This window comes from Lissotriton vulgaris, chromosome 7 (genome assembly GCF_964263255.1).
Source record: "Lissotriton vulgaris chromosome 7, aLisVul1.2, whole genome shotgun sequence".
NCBI lineage: Eukaryota > Metazoa > Chordata > Amphibia > Caudata > Salamandridae > Lissotriton > Lissotriton vulgaris.
The window spans coordinates 223,769,995-223,782,133 of record NC_141695.1 but is presented as its reverse complement, the minus strand read 5'-3'; the positions used below and the strand labels follow the sequence as shown (position 1 = coordinate 223,782,133).

The following is a 12,139-nucleotide window of genomic DNA, read 5'->3' as shown; positions in this document are numbered from 1 at the left end:
CTCTCCTAAGTTACGTGTTGGTGATTTTGTGCGTGTGAAATTTGGTGGTCTTGTTCGCAAAGGTGTTTCTAGATGGTCTAGTCCTGTTGCTGTGACTGAGGTTTTTAGTAAAGCCGGGAGAGTTGAGGGTGGTAAGATTTGGAATTTTCGACGTATTTCCTTATGCAAATCTAATTTTTCTCAGTCTACACTTCAACATTCCAATCTGGAGTTTCCTGAGCACCCACATGTTGTGAATGATGATTCTTGCTTTTCTGGTACTCATGAAGTTTTTGATAATCGTTCTCCTCAGAGTCAAGGTTCCTGTCATGACATTGCAACTAATGTTAGTGCTTCTGATAATACTGTTCATGAAAATGTTTCCAATGATAGTTCTTCTAGTTTTCCCCTTCATGACAGTGCTTCTACTGATGTTTCCACTAATTGTTTTCAGGATTCAGGTGTTTCACGTAGGAGTTCTCGTGTGAAACTTACTCCTCTGAAATTCAGGGATTTTGTTTGTTTTTAGTGGGTTTTTTTTGTTTTTCTTTCTCTCCTTTTATTGTGTTTTTTTCTGTTTAAGGGGGGAGGTGTGTGGTATTCCATGCTTATGTCATGTCTGTGGTTCTTAGAACCTGTGAGGTCATGGTAGAATGTGGGGGCGGAAGATAGAGGTTTCTGAAGGGAGTGGTTCGTTATCCCTGCTGTACCCTGCTGTGGATGTTAAGCTGTTCTTAATCCTGAATAAAGCCTACTTGAAACTAATCTGCTCGTGGACCTACTTACTACAGCAACGAAGGGAAGACATTCTTCGTCCGCAGCCATGTGCAAAAATTAACACTTGTGGAAAAAAGGGCATGAAGCAAATGACCATATCCAAATAGAATACAAAAATTAGGAACAAGCCATGCAGAGAAAGGCCAAACCATAGATGATGTCAAGGGAGGGAGCCTAGGGCCCTATTGCAAGATCAAAAGCCACAAGGGTGGATTGGTCCATTTGACAGAAACCAGGAAATCACGATAATCAAAGGTTTGCATGGGGATCAAGGAAGTCTAGCAGATGGGAGGTGGTCCTTCCGAGTGGCATAGGTTAGAAAACATCATCTGCTCTCTGTGGACTGTCAGCGAGATCTCATTCCTGAAGACAGAATTCCCCCATTCACTGTGTAGCCATTCATTCCACACTAGGGTTGGTGCGGCCCAATAATAAAGATAAATATTAGCCATGGCCAGTTCACCTTCAAATGTGGACCTGGCACATTTACTGAATGGTATTCTTTGGGGTTTGTTGGCCCATACATACTTATTTGCTTTGGAGGTTATGAGTATGAACAAATGGAAAAGGGGTAGGACTGGAGGACATAAAACATCTATGGGAGAAGCATCATGTTATACAGGACCATTTTGCCTAAAAAAATTAAATGGAAATTTGATTCGTTTGTTCAGGTCCTTCTGGATAAGTTTAAGGTAGGCACAAACAGCATAATGCTTAGCCATGGTGCGCATGCCCCCAACATTTCACTGGGGTACATTGACTTCAACCTGTGTGCATGGCTCCCCTACATTCAGGTGCTGGCTAATTGGCATCAGATCATCAAATGTGGACCTGACATATTTACTGAATGATATTCTTTGGAGCTGTTGGCCCATTTAAATGTATTTATGTTGGTTGTTCCACGCTTTGAACGAACCTGCCTTGGTGGACAGTCTATCACCATGAAAGCGGCCATCGCCTGGAACACCCTTCCCCAGTCCCTATGCACTACACAGAATTTCAATCTTTTTTAAAAAGCACTTAAAACCCACCTTTTTAAAATGTCATTATAACTTTTCTAGTTCTCCACTGCTTAACTGCATTTCTGCGCTATCGAGCGCGCTACAAAACCACTAATAACATAACATAACATTTGCTTTGGAGGTGATGGGTATGATCCAATAGTGCGGGATAGAAAAGGGGTAGGACTGGAGGACATACAACATCTGTGGGAGAAGTAATTTGATCCATTCGTCTAGGTCGTTCAGGATAACAAGGGTGACTGTCTGGAGGTTCCGGCTCCAGCTCTGTCTCCCAGGCCATGTGAATCCCCAGATAACGGAAATTCCTGCATTGGAAAGGGAGAGTTATGTGCTAGGTTTTGTCCCCTTGGTCTCCTCTCAAGGGGACCAGCAGAGATTTGGACCAGTTCACTTGCAGTGCCGATGATGACCATATGTGTCTCAAATATGAAAGCGGCGTGGCCTGTTATATTTGGTCGGGACACGGGCCAAGAAGGACATCATCTGCGTAGAGGGCTATCTTGTCCTCATCTGTCAATCCGCAGTCAAATCCCGAAGACCTTGGCACCGCATTGCGCACAGTTTTCCAGTGGTACTATTGCCAGGGCAAAAAGAAGAGGAGACAGAGGCACCCCTGTCTGGTTCCCGAACGGATCTGCAATCTAGATGATATTACCTCAGCTGTGGCCTGGGATATGAAATGTGGACAAAAGGGCAAAGAGAAAAATTAGCAGCCATAATGTTTTTTTGTTTTGTGCTGCCCAGGGCCTTTCCAGATTTCCCAGGTAGCACAAAATGTATAAAGGCATTGTTGGAAAGGGAGAGTCTCCTCTTTCCGGTGATGCCTTCTTCAAATGATCTCTGCTCCTGGATTGCGGATGCACTGCGATCCATGAGCAGGACCACTGAACACCAGGGATAATATTTTAGAAGTGAGAGGTCAGCTCCCCCGGCCATGATTGACCCCTCCAGGGGGCATATATTTATATAATATGATTTTCTTTCCCTGGGGGGTGTGGACGTGCTGGACCTAGTGCCCCACTTCCATTGACCCTGGTTTGATTGGTTCCTGTGACATGCACTAGGCCCATCTACACAAGTGTGGTAATGTTTTTATCAGGACAAGTGGGGGAACAATAGGTGGTAGAAATTATGTGAATTCCTCCTTATTCCAGATGTTTTCATCACAGAGATGTAAGAAAAATGTGTGATTTTAGCCAAAGTTTGAGGTTTGCAGAACATTGTGGGTAAAAAAAACCTTGTGGGATTTCTGAAAGGCACACCACTATGAAATGCCCTGGTTGTGAAGTTTTGAAAAATGGCTGTGGTTGGTAGTTGTGCGTAGGCCCTGCCACAGCACGGCCCTAAATTCCACTGCTACCCCTATTAATTAACTCTAAACTGAGATCTTTAGGGCCTTTTGCGTAGAACTACAGACTTAAATGGGGTTCCATTAATGGGAGACATGTGGGAATTCCAGGTGGTAGGACATTTGTCGCTCCCACAGATTCCAGATCTTTCAGTCATAGAAATGTGAGGATAATGTGTTTTTTCACCCAACACACAGGTTTGAGGTCGAGTTTTGAGGTTTGCAAGTGCTTCTGGGTAAAGGGACCTAGTGAAATCCACTCAAGTCACCCCACCCTGAATTCCTCTAGGTGTCTATTTTAAAAACATTTACAGGTTTGCTAGGTTGCCCTAGGTGCCCGCTCAGCAAGGGCCAGTGGCGTAACGAAACTTGCGGGGGCCCCCAACAAAGTTCATAGAGGGGGTGCCCCCATGCTACAGACTCAGTAAGGAGCTCTCAGGCACTCACGTGCAAAGTACCAGAGGTGCAAATCTGGAGGTTGGGTCATGCTGCACTGCGAGGGCTATTGTTACGCCACTGCCTTGTGCCCAATATCCACGGCCTCCCACCTTGCAGAAAAATAGTCAGCTTTTAGTGGAAACATATTATGCGTCTATATTGCATTTTTGGCACTTTCCTGTCATGGGCACTTATCCTACCCACACAAGTGAGGTGTTATTTGTATCAAGAGACATGGGGTAATGCGAGGTGGTAGGGCATTTGTGGCTCCCTACTAAATATAGAGGAACATTTATATTTTTAGTCAAAGTTTGAGGATTATGAAGGCTTATGGTAAGAATTATTGGTGAGAGCCTAACACGCCACCCCACCAGGGATTCCCCTAGGTGTCTTGCTTTAAAATATGTACAGGTTTACTCGGTTTCCTTAGATGCCGACTGAGCTAGTGCCAAAATCCACATCTACCCATGCTGCAAATAAAGGTTCTGTTTTCAGTGGAAAAATGTGATGTGTAAAAGTTGCGTTTTGGGCCCACAGAAATGAGATACCGTTTTCATCAAGAGCCTTCTTGAAGTGCTGGGGGAAGGGAATTGTTGGTTTTACATAGACTTCAGAAAATGCTATCACTGAAATGTGAGGAAAATGTGATTTTATATTCATAGTTTGAGGTTTGCAAGGAATTCTGGGTAAAAAAGCTGAAGAGAGTCATAAAAGTCCCCCATAATTTCCCTATGTGTCTTGTTTTAAAGAATGTACAGGTTTGCTACGTTTGCTTAGGTGCCTGCTGAGGTAGGGCACCAAATCCACAGCCACACACATTACAAAAAAAGGGTCCGATTTCAGCTGAAAAATGTGATGTGTCCATGTTGCATTTTGGCCCGGTTTCTGTCACAGGCGCTAGGCCTACCCTCACAACAGGGTACCATTTGTATCGGAATACATGTGGGAATATAGAATAGTAGAATACCTATGGGATTTCACTGCATTTTTGCCTTCCAATGTAAGCCAGTGTGTAAGAAAGAAGACACTTTGAAAAATGCCCTCTGAATCACATGCTAGTATGGTACCCACAAATTCAGAGATGTACAAATAACCACTGCTCCATAAACTCCATATTGTGTCCCAATTTTAGAAATACATAGGTTCGTTGACACACATTTTTCACTCTACATATTTCACCATATGAAATGGTCTCTACTCGGTACACAATGGAAAACTTGTAAGATTAGATGCAATAGGCAGATAAGAAGAGGCTCCTTTGTTCTAGATCAAGGCAGTTTAATATTCTACCAGGGAAGGCGCATGCCCATCCATTTCAGATTAAAGAATCTTTATGAAGTTATGTTCATTTTTATGGGACGATCAAAGGACTCGAAAGCTGGGTAGACCGGTTATGAAAAGCAAATTTGATGGACGCAGGCTTCAACTTATGAACAGCTATCAGAAAGTAGTGGCCACGACTTTTGTGAAACCAGACCCCCAAATACTTATATGATGATGTCCCTTTACTTGACATGTTATATCTCCACTTCCGTTTTGAATATATGTGTAATGCTCCTTTCATTACTTGAAACCCAGATAAAAAGATTTAACAAAAAATAAATTGATGATGTCCCTTAACTGATTGCCTTTTCAGATGCCAGCATCCTAGCTTTTCCGCACCAACCAAAACCATTGTTTATCTTGGTTACGGAGGAGAAGAGCAGAGAGCTGGTGTTTCAACCCAGCACTAGTCCTGCCTGTCAGGATAGAGTCATCTGAATATTGAATAATTGGGACTGGCTGCGCTCCAAATGCAGCAATTGAAACAACTCTCCCTTAGGTCTGACGCTTAGACATTTCTGGCAGAGTGTGCTATTGTCAGGATGGCAAGAATCCTTTCCATGGAGGTGAACAGCCTTTACGATGCGGCTGTTACACCGCCGGGCCGGTAAAACGCGGTCTTTTCAACGCAAGTCGTTACCACGACTTGCGATGGAGGGCGCTGCAGGACAAAGCATTATTTAATTTACTATCCAACACCTTCCCTACTGTACGTAGGCTGGTGTTGGAATAGTAAATTAAAAAATTCCTAAGTCCGCACCCCCTCCAACGCAAGTCGTGGTAACGACTTGCGTTGAATAAACCGCGTTGTAACGGCACGCGATGTAAATGTACGCGTTTTAAAGCCGTACATCCTCCTAGTGACATATAGCTGTGAGGTAATGAATGTGCATGGGTGAGAGAGGGGTGAGAAAGTAGTGAAAGAAAGAAATGTTGGAGTGTATTTAGCCTATAGATGATATGAGAAGCCAGAGGAGAAGTTGACCTCATCAGAGGGAATGGCTCCAACAGAAAACTTGAGTTGTGTATAGGAACACTAACAAAATTCGAATCTTGTCAAAATGATGTTTTTTTATATATATAAGTGGCTGCTGTTACAGTACTTTGACACACAAGGGAGCTAAAACACTCTAAATACAGGCAGTCTATGCACCCTTAAATGTGTGACTCATCCGGCAGTATGTAACTAAATAATGGCATTGGTTTTACGTTTAAACATGTTTAAATTACAATAAAATGTTCGCAACCAGCAGCAGAGGTGCTCAAAGGAGAGTCAACTAAGCAAGATGTGGGCGCATGCCTGAGGCTGTGACTGTGGCTAGTATCTGCCAGTTGGCACATACATAGGTAGCAACCTAGGTGAGTAAAGTCCCCCAAATAAGGTACCACCAGCTAATCACAAAAAGCTAAGCGGAAGGCCCTAATTGAACGAATAAACACCAACTCCAACAGTAGCTAAGAAATCGTTGCTATTGTCAAGGATTCCAGCACATCCACAGCTGCCAAAGGCAGCATCAGCCTAACCCAGAATTTGCAGAACAACGTTTGAAATGTGTTTTGCAGCAACATCACAACCATATACAGCAACCACGCCCCACAACCAGACCAACATGACTATCACCAGAAGTGTCCCAGTGATGAACTAAGACAACACAATCACCATTTGGGACACCATCCTCACAGAAGAAACTACAGCAATCATGTAGACCATATGCTCCAGGGCCCCGGCAGAACCTTACCCCGTCACACCTTTGACAAAAGAGGGATCCCTATCAGCGAGGCCCTCATCCCCATCCTAAACATCTCCATCAGTACAGCCACCTTTTGGAACCATGGAAACATGCAGATGTCAACGCTTTCTTAAAGAAACCCATAGCTGACTCAACCAAGCTTGCCAACTACTTCCTTACACAGTCAAAGTTTCGGAAAAAGGCACCTCTCCAAACACCTGACCAATCGTCAGCCTCTCCATGCCACACAATCAGGATTTAGGTCGAACCACAGCGTGGAAACTGCCCTCATAGTAGCAGTGGATGACATCCAGGTGAGGCTTCAACACTGTTTTTTTTTCATTCTGATACGACCACATCCTGAAGTATGACTCCAGGGACACACCCTAGAGTGGATCTGCTCCTTTCTCACTAGAAAAATCGCAAACGATTACTATCCCCACCCCCTGTCACACTTCTCTGAAACACCTGTAGAATCTATCAGGGCTCCTCACTCAGCCCATTGCTCTTACAAATAATATAACTATCATCCCATATGCTGATGACAAGCAACTGATTCTAGGCCTCTTGGACAAAACACATAATACCAGGAACAATTTCACCACATGCATTACCAAAATGGCCACCCGCTTGAAATCCAATCCAATTGACTCAAACTCCTGACTGTGGACGCCGGCAAATTTGCCATCAATGACTGTTTAGATACAGAAGTCCATGGATCGAGGCTATTGGAAGCATTCGATCAGATTGCTAACCTGATTGATGGCTTACTAAAGACTAGTGTGCCCTTAAGGAACCACGGTAACCCTCGATGGTTCGACAAAGATTGCTCCAAAGCTCTGAGGGAGCTGAAAAGCTGCCTTAAATCTAAACCAAGGGACCCCCAAAAAATCAAGGCGTGTAGGGAAAAATATAAAAAAGAGATTAAGAGGAGGAAACTTGCTCTGCAGGCAGAAGCGTGGGCATACTTAAGAGAAGCAGGGGAAAGAAAGGATTTAGCGGGTTTCTGGAGAATCATTAATAATCCAACTTTCCAGGAAAACGACACCCCGGAGATAGGGGCTAATATCCCCCCAGAACAGTGGGTCACCCATTATAGGGGTCTGTATAACCATGAGCCCGGTACTATTGTAGAGTTACCTGTTACCCCAACTCAGGCTTCAACGGTTGTATTTACTATCAAGGAGATCACTGCTGGGATAGAGGGTCTGACTAAAAACAAAGCCCCGGGCCCCGACGGAATTCCCCCCGACCTGTTTCTGAGCAGCATAGAACTCTGGGCCCCTTTAATGACTAGGGTCATAAATACTGCCATCACCTGTGGTCTGCCACCGTCCTGGTCCAAAGCGATCATTGTGCCGATTTTCAAGAAGGGCAATAGGGACGATCCCAAGTGTTATCGCCCTATTTCCCTGATTGACGTATCGGCTAAACTCCTGGGTAGGGCGATCCTTAACAGACTGTCCGAGTGGACCGAAGAAAATAACATCTTCTCGGACACTCAATATGGATTTAGGACAGGGAGGTCCACTAGTGATCAATGCCTGAACCTTTACATGCTGACTGCCAAATATACCATGGCCAGCGATGAATCGATCTACATGGGATTCATGGATTTGGCAGCAGCATTTGATCACGTCAACAGGGAGAAACTGTGGGACATGATGTCTAGTATGGGGATAGAGAGTGGCCTAATTAATATACTGAGGGAACTACATAGCGACACCACGGCTAAGGTTCGATTCAACAGGGAGGGGGGACTGACCGACTCTTTTCCCTGTATGAGTGGAGTCCGGCAAGGCTGCATTCTCGCCCCTTTTTTGTTCTCCCTTTATATTAACAATTTGGAGCAGTTTCTGTTAGGTTTAAAGGCAGATTGCCCAAGGGTGGGGTCGCGTCATATTCCTGTTCTGCTTTACGCAGATGACGCGGTGCTGATTGCACGCACACCCAGGAGCTTACAAATCTTGATCGACGGATTTGTTAAGTTCATGGGTGCCCTAGATCTTTTTGTTAACCTGGGTAAATCCTATGTGCTCCTGGCTGGCAAAAAAACTTCCTCCAAATTCACTTACACAATAGGAAGCCACATAGTAGAAGAGGTCAAAACGTTTCCCTATCTTGGTGTAACTTTTGATGGTGCCTTACAGTTTAATTCCTTGGTGGAGGAGCGCTGTGGTAAAATGATCGCCTCTAACGGGGCAATAGCTAGCTATGGCAGGAGGCTAGGAAGATGGTGCCCGGAACAGGTGATGAACTTGTACAGCTCTGTATCATGCTCCAAAGTAATCTATGGGGCAGAAGTATGGGGCTTTGCTAATACCACAAGAATCCAACGGGAAGAAAACAAATATTTGAAATCTATCCTGAGGGCACCCCAAAGTACTGCTGGATTTGTAGCACATAGGGAATTAGGGAGGCCATACATAGAAGACCTGGTAAAACTTAGGCCAATTGTGGCCTTGTTAAAAATCTGGGTTAATCCTGATGCGTCTCTTAGTAGAGAAATCTTATCGGACTGTTTAGAGATGGACAAATGTATGCGCATTCCCTGGCTCTATATGTAAAGAATACCCTAGAGGAACTAGGGTTTGGGAACCTCTTCACTAACCCCGCAAAAATTGTAGCCCAGAATAAGATGCAAGTAGGGAAAACTTTCCTAGAGCGGAAAAACCAATGCAGAGCTGAGGCTGAAGGGTGTAAAAAGACAGTGAGGGCCCATAACCTGGTGAAGAGCGTGGAGGGTATGGAGCCATACTTGTACCTCATGCATAACGCACAGGATAGATTCTTGATGTGCCGTTTTAGACTGAACTTACTCCCATTTATGTTGGCATCACCAGCAGGATTTGTAACACCAATTGAACAGAAGGGACCCTGCGGCTGCGACAATAGGTCTCCGCAGGACTCCCTTCACTTTGTTTTACTTTGTCCTTTTTTCTCAATGCCCAGGCGCAGATTTCTTGTAAATCTCTTAAAAAAAGCCAAACTGGTACACGCTAGGGAGGCACTAGTCTTTTTACAAAAAGCTTCGGACCCCTTAACACTGTGTTGTATTATGAACTTCATTAAGGTAGCGGTCCGTTTAAGGCTAACTAGGGGAGATGAATGAAATGCTTCTGATTTTATCCTTTTAAAGTGTTATATATTTTTTACTGCCTGTGTTTCACGTTAACACTAACACTTAGTACAAAGGATCTTGAAAATGTTTAATGACTTTTTATTTATGTAAATATGTGTGTGCTTTTATGGTGTTTTTTAATCACCGAATAAAGATTCTTTGAATTGAATTGACTCAAACTCAACTTTGTCAAGACTTATGTGATGATTTTTTGGGACCAAACCTTGTCATTGACCTCCACCTGGTGGTGCACAAACCTCTGACCCACTCCCATGCCTAGCTCACAGACAAGAAACCTCAGAATCATGTTAGAAAACAAACTGGATATGGCCACCCAAACCAGCACAGTAGCTTTTTCCTGATATGACACACTAAGGATGCAGAAGAAAATCTGTAAGTGGTTACCGGACAACACCTGGAAAATAACCTTCCAACCCATCATCACCAGCAGACTAGACTATGCAAACACCCTTTACACTAGGATATCCAACCACCTCACAAAAAGACTGCATAGGGTTCAAATCACAGCAGACAGGCTTGTACTCAAGCCTCCAATACCACACCAAACCTTAGGGAACTTCCCTGGGTCCTTATACACAAGCATAAACACTCAAAACTCCTCACCCATTAAAACACTCCACAACACAGTCCCAGCCTACCTGAGTAGCCTCATTCATTTCCATCAACCTTCTAGACACCTCCGCTCTGTTCGGACTCTCACTAGCCCCGCCCCACCCATACCCAAAAGCAGAACAGGGGCTTGCACCTTCCCATACTTGGCTCCTAAAGCCTGTAGCACTTTCCCACAACACATCGGAGCCTCCTCCTCTCTTTTTGAACTCCAGAAGAACTGGCTCTTCACATAAGCCCTCAAGGGTTGGCTTCACACACCTGCTATAAAGTACCTGGATACCGTCACGGGTGATACGTGCCCAATAAAAAGCTGATACCATAACATTATGTAATGTAACATGAACCATCACATAACACAAAACATAACATTTTGAAGAACACTACATCATGTTGTAGTATGGTCCATTTTGGCCCTTAGAAAGCAGCTACCCCTCCAATCCCATGCTGACTGTGCCTTTGACTTGGACCCTGTGCAGCACACTTCTGCTTTTTGATTAGGTTTGTTCTGTATAAATAGCATATATAGTCTTAGATTCACAGGTGCATACAAGCGGCAACTGATCATTGAGTGAACATTAAATGCTTCAGACTCCCCAAAAGTCACTTTTTTGTTTCAACCAGGGTTAACAACATCTGGGAAAGCTAGTCAAGAGACAAATGGATGTTATGAACTTGTAATAGTAACAACATAAAAGAAAAATGACTCACTGCAGCCAGTTAGAGTTCTCCACTCGTAGACTGGGAGGCCTCGGTTCTGGCAGGTAACTGCATATGTTGTGAATGTCTGGCACAAGATATTCCGATATCCATTGTTCATGCACAGGTCATAGGCACAGCCCTTCAGGAAAGGTTGAGGGTCTACTTGAGAATTGCAGAGCCTGAAGGGCCCGGTGGTGTCAGCTAGAGGGCCACAGAATTCCAGAGCCTCGTATATCACAGCGCGTTCAGCGGGGCAGACCTGGCACGCGCCATTACAGTCATCACTGCACTTTGCGTCAGGAGCACTCGTCTTCCAGCTGCTCCCTAGCTGTCCAGCATCACCCGCTTGTCTGCCCGACGGTGTCATGAAGTCATCATTGGGGTTCAGGTTGTTGTTCCCACACATCCCACACACATTCCCGCGGAATAATCTGGGAATTCTCACAATGAGGTAGGACTTCCAGTCGTAGAGCACTTGCAGGCCGTAGGACGTCTCCAGCATAGCATATTGGCCACGGTGGTTTATCTGTAATGTCCCACCCTGCAGGGTGATGGGCAGCGGTCCCCTTACGTTATTCACCTGAGCAGAACAAAGTTTAAATCAAGTGAGAAAGGGCCATCTTGAGAACATTCATCGAAATAATATGAGCAAATAAATTCCAAAGCATTTTACTCTCACAAGACACATTGACTTACCACTGACGTCTTAACTAGACAATAAAACGATCCCTACGCTAATGCTATCTGCACTGGGGTGTTTTTACATTCACTGCATCCTGATGGTTCCAAAGAATCAACAGGTATCTCAGGCAATATAGTATAATAATATACAATTATGGAATATATTTAATGTTTGTGCGTAAGATGTGTTAGAAGCCTGAAAAGCTCCTAAAGAAAGGCATACAGAGTACACTATAGTGAGGAAGCTTCGTTTAAGCTCCGCCCATCTTTTGGATTGGCTTACATCATATCTGATTGTTTAGGGTTGTTTGTCCCTCCTCCTCACGTCCATGTCGTCATTTGTACACTTCCGAGGCTATTGGCCCCTTTACTCCAACAGTATTTTCTT

The 12,139-nt window shown here is 44.3% G+C and overlaps 1 protein-coding gene across 1 annotated transcript in view; it reads right to left on the bottom strand.

Moving 5' to 3' along the window:
• The window catches only part of LOC147701260 (IgGFc-binding protein-like), a 464,605-nt gene that overhangs the window by 404,490 nt on the left and 47,976 nt on the right, over window positions 1-12,139 (bottom strand). Inside the window, exon 3 of the mRNA XM_086929326.1 lies at window positions 11,080-11,650. Coding sequence (XP_086785452.1) covers window positions 11,080-11,650 — 571 coding nt within the window. The remainder of the gene's footprint in view (window positions 1-11,079; window positions 11,651-12,139) is intronic.